A 15,735-nucleotide genomic window follows, 5' to 3' on the forward strand; every position below is an offset into this window, starting at 1 on the left:
ATAAAAAGAACTCACAAAGCCTTCAGATCCCTGAGCACAATGCTGGGTACGATTAACAGCTGTCCGCTTCTGTTGCCATCTTTGCTCCATACCATTTTACATGCACTATAAACAGCACAAGCGAAACTGATCTCTCAAGCAGCTCAACATACGGTATTTCCCGTTCTTCTGAGAAAGCCAAAACTAATGATAAAACAGAATAAGAGCATTTTGTAAGAGTCCCACCTATACTTCACGCCACCCAGACACCCGATCTCCTGATACTCCCCACCTTTCACAACGTTTGAACGCTCATAGATCAGTCAGTTCTAAGAAACAATACATTAAGATAAGTTCGACTGATTCAAAATATTGTATTTTTAAAAAAAAGGGGCAGAAGATTATTTTTGTTGTCTCAACAAACAAATAGAAATTCCTTTGCTCAATGGACAGCGATACGCAGAAGGGTTAGCCTCCACCCTCCCCAAAAAAGCAGTATCCAAAGGCACTCCCAAATTTGAGAATTCTGCAGGGGACCAAAAAAAATAAAAAAAAAATATTTTCTCTACTTTGTTGCCTAAACTAAGTTGCAGTATCAAAAATGTGAACTTTAGAGAAAAAAAAAACAAAACACCACCAAACACCAAGACTTTTATTGGCTTTTTTTTTAAAAAAACTCAGATTAAAAACTTGAGCACTAGGTGACTCAATCCAGCTGTTGCTTTTAGAAGTCTGTAGAGTAACTCAAGTTAATACGCAAGTCCATTTCTCAACTTACGCTGTACACTGGATATAATACAGTTGGACTTCAATTTGTAAGTGGAAATTTAAACATAAAAAGTACAAAATTTTCACCAATTAACAGTGAACACTGATCAAATCCTTTACAAAGTACACATTTAATTTATAATCAAAGTTATTACCATGATTTTAAAAGTATTTTATCAGCATATCTAGGATTATCTAAATTTAATTACATAAACTAACCTAATTGGTATTTTCTAACTTTTTAAAGGTAGGTTAAAAAAATGTTTGTTGTAGAAGTTGCTGCTTTATACTAGTATATGGAAGCTGAAAGCTGTGACAAATTATCCATTTCTACACACATATACTGCCAGATGGATACAAAATCACTTCCATACCATTCATAAGAGAGTAATAAAGTATCTGATAAAATACTTCATAATTGATAAAAATGAGCCTGACTTCAAGTGGCAGGAGACTCTAACACCTCCTGGTATTTAGCATATTATTCCAGATAGAATGGCAAATATTTAAATCAGTGGAAAATAACACAAACCGCTTTCTAGTTCAAAATTTTAAGCTTCCTAAATCTTAGTTTACCTAAAATTAGATACAAAGTAACAAAACAGAGTACAGCATATGTCTATGAACAAAAACTACCTGGGCAGTTTGAGGTTTGATTGTTTTTAAATGCATTAAAATTAAGTACTACAAAATAACCTCTATTAAAACCTTACTAACTGAAAGCTTTCATTAACTGCATTCACTGTTTTAAGGGAAATTAAAACAATGAGTATTTACTCGCTAATTAGTAAGTTGTTTAAAACTATGAAGGCTTTAGAAAGTGCAGAGCTATTTCTCACTACCTGTAAGTTCTAACGTATTTTTAACGTCAATTTTCTTTGTCCCTCTTCACAAACCACTTTATAACCAAACTTCAAAGCCTCCACACTCTCATACGAGATTTTGCACAAGTTCTTCAGAGTACCTGCTAGATTAGACAAAGGAAATAGTGGAGAGGAGGTTCGTTAGTGCTTAGAACTGCACAACAGCCACTCCAGCTCAACGGCAGGACACCAGACTTCAGAAATGAGTCATGTCACAGAAGCTGGCTTCCCACTGCCTGCCAGCCCCAATAAAAATACATTCATTTTTTTCTCTGAACACACTTTCACCCTAATGCACTGGTGCTAGTCAAGGAGTAAAAACCAGCTACAGCAGTGCAGAAAGTTTCAATGCTTACACAGGAAGACAAACATATCTTAAAGCACGGCAGTGTCAAGGAGCTGCATCGAGGCTGGATACAGTAAAAGCACACAACAGCAGGGGGAAAACAAAAAAACCACGGTACCTAACAGCTTCTTCCAAGACTTGATAAGAGACTTTGCTAAAGATGTGACTTCTTCATCTGTGCTTTGCTTGCGTATCGCATTCACTGACATTCCAATCCTGGTAGACTGCAACAGAAATAAAAAAAACACAGGATAAAAATTGACATGTAGACAATTTAACAAGTAAAAAAAAGGTACATAAAGTGGTACTTTGACATAATTTTGAAATTATTTTTTTCTCCTTTCTTTTTGTGTTTTTTTTCCGACTATCAAGATGAAATGGTGCAAGTCTTTACAAAACTTATTTCAACACAGACATTTTAAAAAGAAATACAACAGTATCACCATATTTCTCCATCAGAGAAGTTTGGGGGAGAAGGAGGGGATGGGACACGTGACACTCGATGGATGTTAAGGGGAGTCAATCAGAAGATTTTCACTCCCAAACCTTTTCAAAAAGCTCTGCAGAGCTACTTACTAAGTACAACATTCAAAACATCTAACAACGTGAAAACCATATATTCATCTTAATGTTATATAAAATTTTTAGCAAAGGTTCTAACTTCAAAATCTTACTTTTCCATGAAGCAATGACTGTATTTATATTTTGGCATGATCAGGAGGTTGCCAATGGCTTTAATGACTTCATACTCTTAGAATTCCCATTTAGTGGCTGTGCAAGAAGCTGCCATATCAGCTGCGAGCACCACGTTTTTGGTTCCTAATAACTTTGGCAATACTGAGATTCTTTAAAATCTTAAGCCCAGAGGATTCTGCTTTAGAGTAGCCTCTCTCTCTCAAAAGGCCAAGAGAGTGACAGGCTTTAAACCTTTGTCACTACTGCCACCTACAGAGCCAAGAGGAGACCAACTTATAATCCACTCTTCAGACTCAAAAGATGAGCAAGAAGCTGCCATATCAGCTGCGAGCACCACGTTTTTGGTTCCTAATAACTTTGGCAATACTGAGATTCTTTAAAATCTTAAGCCCAGAGGATTCTGCTTTAGAGTAGCCTCTCTCTCTCAAAAGGCCAAGAGAGTGACAGGCTTTAAACCTTTGTCACTACTGCCACCTACAGAGCCAAGAGGAGACCAACTTATAATCCACTCTTCAGACTCAAAAGATGAGGACATAAATTTAGCTCAACAGCAACTAAAGTTTCATTTGGGAAGACTTTTGACTACTGTGTTACTCTAACAAGCAGAACATTTCCACACCTCCGGTTTCATCAGAGAAGAAAAGCATTTAGCAATACAAATAAGTATTTTATTATCCTTTCATATTTTGATTGAGGACTAAATTTTTTTAATTCTTCTTAAGATGTTCGGTTTTGTTGCATTTACTATTTACAGGACTCACTAAATATAATTTATTAATTGTTAAGATGTTCAGTTTTGTTGCATTTATTATTTACAGGACTCACTAAATATAATTTATTCTATTTAATTTAGCAGGAGTTTATCATAAATTTCCTTCTTCTTTAAAAGAAAATTTAAATCTTTGTGGCTCACTAAAAATGGAAATGATTTGTTCCTGTAAATTACTCCTTACAACCCACACAACGGTTTTTGGGGCACCACGGATGTGCTAAATGACTGGAAACATACTGAAATATTCTGTAGCTGTTTCAGCAAAGGAAACACATCAAATAACCTCAGCATCTGCTCTAAACATGTATTTTGGACTAAAGAAAACAGATGGTTACTCACCTGTAACTAAAGTGCTTCAAGGTGGACTCTGCTCACTCCGACTAACAGTATCAACTCTCTTGACATGTTAAACACATACTCTTTACGTTAAAGAGTTATGGTAACTCTTTATGTTAAACAAACATAAAGAATAACAAGTGCTTGGGAATTCATACAATACTCATCATACCTGAATGAGAAAAATGCATCTACAAAAAAAAAAAACCAACTGATAACTGGGCACAACCATGGCCAATTCTCATCAGCAAAAAGGGAAGACACCAACTTACAGACTAAGTAGAACTCAAAAACTCAAGTAAAACTCCAAATTAACTGGATAAATTAATTTCTTCCTCTGATCACAAGAAAGAAATCTATTACAGTAACTCTAAACCTCTAGCTTTCTTAGGGCATGACATAAACCTTGCTCATTTGTCTGCTTTTACAGAGCACCTGATCTGGCCTTGGCTAAAGAGCGGGGAAGGAATGATCTACAAGTTTAGTTGCCAGCAAACTGACACAGGTAATCACAAGATCAGTGTTACATTCTCAAAATAACTGCTTTAATGTCAGCGTTTGAAATTTCCTGAGTCTTCCAGCCTACGGAGCTGTTCTTGTGAGAGCCACTTCAAGCGTAAAACTCTGGGGTTTTTTGCCTAAACCAGTGTAACCTGTGGAATTGCTTTACCTCTGTGCCAGTTTATACATGTTGGGTATAAAAAAACCTTCCTCAGCCTGTCCAAAATGCATTTTTAATGGATCATTCTTCCCCACTTCAAATTCTAGAGCCCTTTTCATCTGCTTTCCGAGAGTCAAGAGGATCAGAGACGGCTTACGACAGCTGTTTTCACCCCTGGAGCATTCAAGCTGGAGGCCAAGCAGCTTACAATTGGTCTGAGCAACAGGTAACACCAAGTTACAAAAACAAAGCCTACGGTGGCAGCTATTCTCCTCTAAATCAGACCAAATGAGCCAACGTAGTTGGGGAAGAAAAGCAACCACTGAATCAAGCAGAGGTGCTACTAACTTTAAGTTGTAAGAGAATACAAGGACAGAGAATTGGTGAGCACCCAGACCAACAGAGAGCCAAATCAACCCCTGAAGAAGAACCACCTCCAGGTCCCTCGGTCTCCCCGACTCACCAATGAACTGGCAAGAAGTCATTAATGAGGACTGTGCCTCACAGCCTAGTCCTGCATACGTGTGTGCAATTTCCAGTAAAACCTGTTTGTGAAAATAAAGACTGTCTGTCTGTCTCGCTGTTCAGCTGCTTGTTACCCACAATTAGCACCGGTGACACGATGCCTTTAATACGATGCGGCTGCTAAACAGATTTGCAACTCTGACCATCAGATAAATCACGTGTGAGGAAGGCTCCTGGCTCCCTGCCTCGCTGAGCAAGGATCAGCTGGCTTACATGAAATTCACTGGATGTGAGACAGTCGTACTATTGTCTGTAACTGCTCCAGCTTTCCCCAACAAAAATCAGGCAAGAAAGACACAAGCATAGGTCCAGACTACTGATGTGCACCTTCCTGTTCCACACACCTGTGATTCATTGAGAGGACCTCACCAGCTCAGAATGAAGCAACAGTCGTGTTACATGAAAAATCATCACTTCTCTTTATTACACAGGAATAATGAAACTGTCGCATCAGTCCGCAGTGCTTTTCTCCATGTAGCCAGCTTTCAAAACTGCCTAAAAATGGGTGTGGAAATCGGCTTTTCACTTGTGTCCCGCGTTTCATCAGTCCAAACATGTTCAAGGGGTATCTCAATGGGTATCTCAGTCTACAGAGAGGAAGTCAGTGCTCCCACTTTCTCATGATCATAGGCCCAGGCCGGAAGGGACCTCCAAAGGTCATCTAATCCAACCCCCCCGCAGTCAGCAGGGACACCCCCAACTAGACCAGGTTGCCCAGGGCCTCATCAAGCCTCACCTTGATTATCTCCAGGGATGAGGCCTCAACCACCTCCCTGGGCAACCTGTTCCAGTGCTCCACCACCCTCACAGTGAAGAACTTTCTCCTAATCTCCAGTCTAAATCTGCTCCTCTCCAGCTTAAAGCCATTGCCCCTAGTCCTATCGCTACAGGCCTTTGTAAACAGGCTCTCCCCAGCCTTCCTGTAGGCTCCCTTCAGGTACTGGAAGGTTGCTATTAGGTCTCTCCAGAGCCTCCTCCTCTCCAGGCTGAACAACCCCAGCTCCCTCAGCCTGTCCTCGTAGCAGAGGTGCTCCATCCCCCTGATCATCCTTGTGGCCCTCCTCTGGACCCTCTCCATCAGGTCCATGTCCTTCTTATATTGAGGGCTCCAGACCTGCACACAGCACTCCAGGTGAGGTCTCACCAGAGCAAAGTGGCAGAATCACCTCTCTGGACCTGCTGATCATCACCCTTCTTGCCATCAGCGCACTAACGATCCACCACCAGAGCGATGTACGCCATTACTTTGCGTTTCAACTGTTGCTCGAGTCCTCCATTGCTTAAGCAAATTTGGGAGACTAACATAGAAATTTTACGGCAGACTTTACATATTTATAAAGCCCTCAACAAAAAATAGTGTAAATTTGAGTCTAAGCATGTTGCTAAATGCAATCTTACGCAGCCGAACTGTTCTGAGCACAGCAGTAGATACTTAAGAAAAACTTCTTAACTAACCTACAGTCAATCTACTACCCAAGCACACCAAAATACCTGATCGCTTCAGACCTCCTGTAATCGAGAATTCTTCTGTACAAACTCACCTGGTGCCCACACCAACACAGATTAAAAACAATCTTTTACTGCAAACATTCTTTCCCTCTAAAGAGTTACCTGTCATATGAATGGAAAGAAATAAGCTTCCTTCAAGTAGGACAGAAAACTGGACAGAACTAATATGTGACCCTAACTTAATTTATACAGGGTTGCACAAGTGTCCTAAAAGGCAGACAGTTGAGCTTGTTTGTACTTTAGCAAGATTAAGAGTCCTCCTCTGTTGATAACATTACTAAGGTTTTCATTGCATCTGAGAAAAGAATGTACATTCTTCAGATCCTCATGGTTCAACGGTAAAATTGTCCTGTTGTTCTGTGTAAAGCTTCTCCTTCTAGGCTCATTCTTCACACTAAGCAGAACAGGTTTGCACAGCAACATTTACAGAATTTACAGAGCATTTACAGAGAGATTTTTCATTCCAAAGGCAAAAAAAATACTATTATTCTAATACTTTCCATCAAGACCTGCACAAAGAAGCTCAAAAGAATGAAGTTAACAGAGGGTTTTTCTGTGTTTTGTTGGTTTTTCGACTGGGGCTTGAGGGTTTTTTTTTCAGTGGGGCTTTGTTTTGGCTTTTTTAAGGAAGGAGGCTGGACACAAGAGAAGGTTGCAGCGTGGCATCAGCCATGCTCATTCATGCGTGAAGGTGACACTTTCAAATTCCTATTTTCTGTCACAAACAGTGTTAGTAATAACGTACTAAGTACATTCTGTAGATATACAGGATCCATATGTCAAGACTAGCATTGCTGCTGACTTAAGGTTTGAACTCTATGGTAAATTCTGTACCTGTGACAATTAATTGTCACTTGGAAAAAAGTGACTTTTCAGTCTCTTCCAATTTAAGTGGCAGCCACAGCAAATCAGGTCTTACATCTACCTCTGCCATCTGGAAATTTTCAAATATTTGAAACTTGACATGCAAATAAAAGTTTACTGAGTTACTTTTAAAAAGAATTTATAAATAATATATAAAATACTATGTTAGAGATGCAGATATAATCAAAATGAGAGTGAGAGAGATGCAGATATAATCAAAATGAGAGTGAGAGAGAACCATCACTTCTGCCCAGGGAAATAAAAGGGGAGTAGTAGTATAATTACCTTAAGAAATACACTACTCAGAGTTGGGAGGGGAAGGAAACCATCAAATACAAGTTGCCTGAAGGTATGAACTATGCTTCGCCTCACTTACAATTCAAAACCAGAACTAACTATGTAAGAAAAGAAGGTATCAGCTGTAATCCGGTGCATTCTCCTTCAGAAGGAAGGAAACACACCATATTTGTGTGTAAGACCCTAAGATCATATGCAAGGTAAATTCATAACAGCTTTTCCCCTTTGTCCGTGACAAAATTCACTATTTTCAACTTAAACAGAAAGATTTAAGAGTTTGCACCTGGAAGAAAACACTTTAAGACAAGTCCCCTAAATCAGGGTGAAATAGGAACTAGTCACCTTGTAACAACACTGATTCTTCCAAGGAGTGTCTACATCAGAAACTACTTTAATAGTGCAACCTTCTTCCAAATTTACTGGCTTCACCTTCATCATTATGGAGCTAGTATTTGCAACAACAGTAAGAAAATCATACCTGTAACAACTCAAGGGTCATGGGAATATTCTTAAGCTCCTTCAATAAATCAAGAGCTCCAGCCTGCAAAAAAAGAAAGAAAAAAAAAGAAAAAAATTAGTATCAATCGGGTACTTTAAATATAATACCAACAATGTACTCTTATCTGCCTTCAAGGTCCCAGATTGGATTCAAACCATCAGTTCCCAATTTATCCTCAGACCATCTACAGGACAAGGAACGTTCTGCTTCACAAACTCTAAGCATTACCAGGCCTTAACACAAAAATCAAAGTATTCACTCAAAGATTAGGTAAGTTTTATCCCAAATAATAAAATGCCAGTTAAAGCATTCTGTCAATTACTACTTAACCAACACACATCCTCAAGAAAACAGCTTCAAGGGTACTTCACTGAGCAGCATCAGAAACAAGCCAGACAACAGCAATTTTGAGTTCAGAACAACCTCACCTGTTTTAGCACAAGAACTTGGAATTGACAAGCTCTGCATAGTCCATCAATAATGCGCATATATACACATACATATAAAACATATATAGCCAACATTCTTAACTGTATTTGCAGTTGTGTGGCAAAGCCAGCAAAGTTTACTGGTTTAAAAACTGTGATCAGATTACACTATTTTACTAGTTTAAGCTACAGCTTCCCCATCAGAAAAAAACAATTTTATGAGTGTGTCTACCAACAAATGCCCAAATAAGAAAACTGAGCAAGACTTGCTTCCAAGTCTTATTTTCAACTATTACATTTAAATATTAATTCAATGAAATACATAGATTAGGCTGCATAGATGAGTGCAGACAACACTAGGTCTTCAACCTATATGAGACTTGCCAAGCAATATGTTCCAAGCCAGAAGCCAGAGCCCATCCTAACATGCTACAACACCTCAGCTAAGGCACTTCCTTATTATTCAGCTGTCATGGGTTGTTCTTTTTTCCTTTTCCCCTGCTAAGGCCATAAGGAAAGGCACAAACTAATCCTGTGTAAGCAGCACCTTTCTAGATAGACAAGTTGATTTCAGAGATTGTACTGTTAGGTGTTAATAAACTCTATACACAGCTACTCTGACTAACAAGTCATACCCTGGCAATGTTGGCCTTACCTGAATTAAAAAAAAATTTAAACATCATAAATGTGAGCTCCCTAATTTAATGTCTATATCCTCAATGATTTACCGCCTATACTTAAGCAAAGTTCTGCACCATCCACTTCTTACCTTACACATGGGTTGCCAGACTATAGCAACCTCCTAAAGGTTGAGAGGTTTTGCTGTTAATCAAGCGTGTATGGTTCTGAACCTGTGAGCTGTAAACCCCAAGACGACAACAGTCTTCACATACAAGAAGTTACTCTATCCAGGGTAAGCACAACACCTTCCCACTTTTTCTTTTGAATTTGTGAAGTTTGGAAATAAATCCCACAAAATTTCCATCTTGCAGATCTTTGGAATTTGATTCTCTTTCCATCTTGCAGATCTTTGGAATTTGATTCTCTTTCCTTACCTCTCCTTCAGCTCATCATATTTTGTTTAACATGCTTTTTGCTCATCTTTATTTTTAAATTCTCCATAACCAACTTCTAAGAGGACACCTGTTGCAATGAAACTTGTAATCTCCTGCTGCATCTGCAGGTCTTACAACTTAACCACTAAAGATAGCACATAAAATAACCACCAAGAGGCAGAGAAAAAAAGATAGTGTAACTTGTGTGTCACATCCAAGCAGCTACAGCTTTGGACACTATCAAACGTCTGCTACAGCCTCTGTTTTTCAAACACATCTGACAGCAAAGAAGTCTTGCCGCACTACGTCCCACCTTACACAAACCCAATTCATTTATAAAACAAAAGGTCTGCTATTTTGCCATCATAGTGAAAAGTCTTATTCATTATATACAATACTTCTCTAATTTTAACCGTAGAATTTTAGCAGCAATGATGCAAGACTGGGAAATGTCATGCTATTTTCAGGTGCTAACTTGAACACTATCTAAACAGCCATAAGCATCATTTCTTCTTTGCAAACACAGATCCAAGTAGAGCAAGTTAATTATCTTCACTGCTACAAACCAAAATCAAATTCAAGCAAATTTTCTTAGCCAAACAAAATGAACGATAAAGAACCCACATCAAGCACTGTGTCCAGTTTTGGGCACCTTACCACAAAAAAGACATTGAGGTGCTGGAGCGGATCCAGAGAAGGGCAACAAAGCTGGTGAGGGGTCTAGAGAGTAAGTCTGATGAGGAGAGGCTGAGGGAGCTGGGGGTGTTCAGTGTGGAGAAGAGAAGGCTGAGGGGAGACCTTCAGGGGAGACTTCTTCTCCCAAGTCACAGGCAATAGGACAGGAGGAAATGGCCTCAAGTTGCACCAGGGGAGGTTCAGATTGGATATTAGAAAAAATTTTTACACTGAAAGGGTTATCAGGCATTGGAATGGGCTGCCCAGGGAAGTGGTTGAGGCACCATCCCTGGAGGTGTTCAAAAGATGGGTTGACATAGTGCTTAGAGACACGGTTTAGTGATGGGGTTTTTATCATCGGAGTTAAGATCATCTAGTCCAACCATCAACCTAAATGTCCCTTCCAACCTAGACAATTCTACGATTCTAAGTCAACGTGCCATTTTCAAAAACATAATCCAATAACACTTCCCTCCAAACAAACTAACTTATAAGCAAACTGTACACAGTACGTGACCTCAGAATAAACAGAGGTTAGCGTAGTCTGGAGTTTCAGCATAACAATGATACTGTAATGCAAAGCAAGAATTATAACACTCTCTTCACCTCATCTTAGAAATAGAGTCTAATCAAAATGTCTCTGTAAAATCCGTTTCCAATTGTAGGTGTCAAAACAACTTTAGTATTCCCAGTGTAAACATCTTCTAAAACTAGTAACTTGATATACAGAATGTTAAGAAACCATGCAATAAGTAAAAAAACCCAGGCAACATAATCCAATAACACTTCCCTCCAAACAAACTAACTTATAAGCAAACTGTACACAGTACGTGACCTCAGAATAAACAGAGGTTAGCGTAGTCTGGAGTTTCAGCATAACAATGATACTGTAATGCAAAGCAAGAATTATAACACTCTCTTCACCTCATCTTAGAAATAGAGTCTAATCAAAATGTCTCTGTAAAATCCGTTTCCAATTGTAGGTGTCAAAACAACTTCAGTATTCCCAGTGTAAACATTTTCTAAAACTAGTAACATGATATATAGAACGTTAACAAACCATGCAATAAGTAAAAAAACCCAGGCACTCACTCAACAGAAGGCGTTACCTACATTTCAGGCTGTTTTCTGTACCAAATTTCCAAAGTTTCTAATGCACTAATGCTTTCTAAGCCTTCCCTCTAATCAATTATATTAAGTGAATTAAGAATTAGATGCTATAAATCTGAGTTTAAACTCACAACAACTAAACAGTTTTCATAACCATTTTTCTTAGCATAAAGCCAAGTGCTCTCTTTTCCTCAAAACCAAAGTGGAAGTTGCACAGTAAAATTTGTAATTCCTATTTTTCTAATGCAAGACATCTCCGTTGAAAAAACCCAGCCATTAAGAACGTTATTATATATCTTCCTTTAAAGGCATTTCTATAATTTTATAAAAAATGAAAGGCAATGCCCCATTTCACTAGACTTGGTTGGCTTCTCAGTTTACCTGGGAACTTGAAATATCAGAAGTCAGCTTCATACCGATCTAGTAGGTTACTCCTCTCAGCTTCTCTCAGTTGATCAGCTCAGAACACCACAATGATGTTCTATACATCGCTGTGCTTCAGGCAAGAGAAACAGAGTATGGTTCTGAAGACAGCAGAGCTATCCAGTTACAACTCTGTTCTACTTAAGGGAACAAACATTTAATAACGTGGACAATTTTACATTTTCTTCTCCCACTAGACTGGTTGGCTTCTCGGTTTACCTGGTTACTTGAAATACCAGAAGTCAACTTCATACAGATCTAGTAGGTTACTCCTCTCAGCTTCTCTCAGTTGATCAGCTCAGAACACAATGATGTTCTATACATCGCTGTGCTTCAGGCAAGAGAAACAGAGTATGGTTCTCAAGACAGCAGAGCTATCCAGTTACAACTCTGCTCTACTTAAGGGAACAAACATTTAATAACATGGACAATTTTACATTTTCTTCTCGAAACTTACTCAACTGCTCTTGATTTTTTCAATCCGTGGGTGCAACCTTATTTTTCATACCTATTGATTACAGCAGCTTAATGAAAGAAAGGCATACTTACATGCAATGAAAGCTACAAGGCACTACATGTTTTTTAATCCAATCACAGTTGCTCTGACGAAGATGTAATAGCTATTTCAAACATGCAACCAATATTCGAAGTAACAGCAGAAATACGTATCTCACGATGTGTTAAACACAGCATTGCATTATTATTTTGTCCTTCAAAACAAAAGAACTTCACTAAAATAGTTATGAAATCTGCACAGCTGCAATTAAATCCTTAGTCAAGGCAAATCACCAAGAGTCTGACTCAGGAAGGGTGTCGGCACAGCCTGCCTTTTCAACTCATCAAAAGAAACTCTGAACAGCACTTTGCTACAAGCCACAGAGTCGCCTTTTGTATGAGAGATGAAGCGTCTCTTGCCATCTGAGTCTTGACAACTTCAGGGTCAAAAGGTATCAAAGTGTTTTGTTTTTTTTTTTCTTTTATTTGATGAGTCTCGTCAAATCATTCTCACTCAAAGACATACAGCAAACACCTGTTCTTGTTGAGTGAAAATGGAGAAATGAATACAAGAGGTTGTCAGGAGCATCATTAGCCAGTGGATACTTAAGTAAGTGCCTTTCTCAATTCAGCTGCATCTGAGACAATGAAGTACCTCTTCATAGGAATGTTCTTAATAATTTCACTGAAGTTGGCATTTTAACTGCAGGGCAGGATTGGGTAGGAAATCACACTGTACAATGAGAGAAGCATCATCTTACGAGACTAGTAAGAAAAACAGAGAGGCATCTCAAGTTAAATAGTGATGTACACCCTCTCCTAGCATACAGCTAAAGGTTTTTATCACATTACACACACACGCTTTGGATAAACTGTCAGATCTCAACTATCAGCCACAGAGGCAGCCCAGGTCCTCAGAGTTAAAAGGTTTTTGAGACAGTGTCAAACTAACGACAGAGCCACTTGTGAGCGGTAACGAGCTGGAACGAAAGAGCTCTGTTCCAACAAAGTACCAAACAAATCTGTTTCTGGTGCTGTTGAGTGCTCTCGCTCCTGGGACAGCGGTGAGGATGAAAACCCAGCTGCTGGCTCCAGCCTGGCACAGGCATTTGGCCACATCAGACCCACGCTGACCCCAGCAAAGACATGGCACTGCTCCCAAGAGCTCTGACAGTTAACGAGGTTACACATGCTAGAGCATAAACACACGTCCCCAGCTGCTGCTAGGAATTACATCCAAACTCCTAAGCCTCCCAGAGCACAGAGAGGTCACACTGTGGTCACCAGGAGCATCTCTGGTATCGCTGCAGCGATGCTACCCAGCTCAACAGTCGTTACCATTTTCCAGGAGTTACCATTTTCTTTCTATTGTCAGAAGTCTTCCAAATAAAACTGAACTGACTGCACTTTATCATTCTCATTACCACAATATTTAAACTTGTCACTGTCAGTATACTTTCACCTTTCCCACATCTCATCGGGAAGAGCCTCTACTTCAGTTTTAGAGTCAAAAAAGTGAGACGGTGAATCCTGTTGTGCTGAAAAGCATGGGGAATAGAAATAAAAAGAGGAGGGGAATAAAAAGGAAAAAAAATAATAATCAAATGAATAAACGTTAGTTGTAAAAATTCTTTCCACTAGACAAGGCTCCTGTTTCCACACTGTGCCATTAGAGGGTTAAAATGTACAAGAGCTAAACCGTGCAATATTATAGAACACTAAGAATCCTGAAATATAGCAAAGCACAGCCTGTATTTGCAATCAATTTATTTGGATTCTGAACAAAACAAATTTCATTGGTTTACTGCAACTAATATTTCTATAAATATACAAATCTTATTAAAAAATGTTATTTATAATTTCCATTATCTTAAACTGCAAAAAAAAAAAAGGCTTCTATAAACTGAAATTCTACACCATTCAGTTCTGAACTATCACTAATATTGAGCATTTAAGGCACTATCATACTTCATGTATTAAAACAGAAGCTTGCAGGAAGAGCAGCAAACAGAAATATACAAATTACGGAAGCATAACAAATATGCACACCTGATAAAGAAGCAGTAAACAGAGTTTGCAACTTGCTTGTAAGCTATTATGTGTGTAACCACAATCGGGTATTTGGCTGTTGCTGCACGCTCTGATTTTACTCATTTTGATGTTTTTTGTACAGATAGTATAGATGCGATATGTTAACTTAAAAGAAGTTTGATATGATATGGGGTTGGAAGGGACCTCTGTCCCTCTAGTCCAATCCCCTGCCAAAGCAGGACTGCAGGTTGCACAAGAATGTGTCCAGGGGTGTTTTGAACCTCTCCAGAGAAGGAGACTCCACCACCTCCCTGGCCAGCCTCTTCCAGGGCTCTGCCACCCTCACAGGAAAGAGGTTCCTCCTCATGTTTAGGTGGAACTTCAAGTTTGTGCCCATTTCCTCTTGTCCTATCCCTGGGCACCACTGAAAAAAAGACCACCCCGTCCTCCTGACACCCGCTCACACCTGAAGTGAGCTAGCTGAATTCTACCTAGCTATGTTTTACCTCCACTCCGAGTCAGAAGTTATTCCCTGAATTAATAGACACAGTTAAAGTGTTACATTGTTTCAGGTTTAGGAGAGAAAAGAAACAACCCTAAAACACACGGGGGAAGTGGCTCACATCCCCCCTCTCCCCAGCAGTTTGCCCTCACAGCTCCAGCCACCCCGCCTCCCGTGGGAAGCATGAGGGTTCCTCCTTCATATCTCGCTTTCAAACCCCAGCTTCCACGCCTGAAAGCGGGAAGGACCCACCCGAGGGAGACCGCCTCCCCTCTACTCTGTCATCGCTGTCGAGAGAGGCCAATATCGCGATTTCAATGGAAGGGCAGGGGAGGAAAGCGCCGTTCCGGGGGCAGGGAACCCCCCCCTGGGCTGGACTCCGCGCTGGGGCGGGGGGAGGCCCCGCTCCGTCCCCCCCCACACACCCCGGGCGGCTGGGGACAATCCCCCGGGGAGGAGAGGAAAAAAGAGAGGTAGAGAAGAGGGAGAGGAGAGGAGGGAAGGAGGGCCGGCTGACAGGCCCAGGGCCCCCCCGCGGCGGGCGGGCCGGCTCCACGTCCTCCCGCGGCGGGGGAAGGCGCGGAGGCCGCCGGGCAGCGCCGAGGGGGGGGGAAGGAACGAAGGGCGCCGGGCGCGGCGGGAAGAGGGAAGGCCGCAGGCCCGCTCCGAGAAGGGAGTGCGGGGCCGGCCGGGTCCCGCGGCGGCTCGGCTCGGCTCCCCTCCCGTCCCGTCCCGTCCCGCCCCCGCTCACCGCGTTCTTCTTCTGCACCATCTTGTCCATCTTCTTGGCGATGCGGATGATCTCGTCCTCCGTGGTCATGGCGGCGGCTGAGGCGGCCGGAGCGCGGCCCGACGCGGCGTGAGGGAGCTGAAGCCGGCGGGGCGGACCCCGCTGCCCCCC

General features: G+C 40.7%; 1 protein-coding gene across 2 annotated transcripts in view; it reads right to left on the reverse strand.

Moving 5' to 3' along the window:
- TCEA1 (transcription elongation factor A (SII), 1) overlaps positions 1-15,735 on the reverse strand; it is a 30,766-nt gene that overhangs the window by 14,382 nt on the left and 649 nt on the right. For both annotated transcript variants that reach the window (XM_014937014.1, XM_014937015.1), the window contains exons 2-4: positions 15,586-15,722; positions 8,095-8,157; positions 2,075-2,180 (exon numbers count right to left, since the gene is read on the reverse strand). In XM_014937014.1, coding sequence (XP_014792500.1) covers positions 2,075-2,180; positions 8,095-8,157; positions 15,586-15,654 — 238 coding nt within the window. In that variant the 5' untranslated portion in view covers positions 15,655-15,722. The remainder of the gene's footprint in view (positions 1-2,074; positions 2,181-8,094; positions 8,158-15,585; positions 15,723-15,735) is intronic.

Source organism: Calidris pugnax, unplaced genomic scaffold, assembly GCF_001431845.1.
Source record: "Calidris pugnax isolate Ruff unplaced genomic scaffold, ASM143184v1 scaffold51, whole genome shotgun sequence".
NCBI lineage: Eukaryota > Metazoa > Chordata > Aves > Charadriiformes > Scolopacidae > Calidris > Calidris pugnax.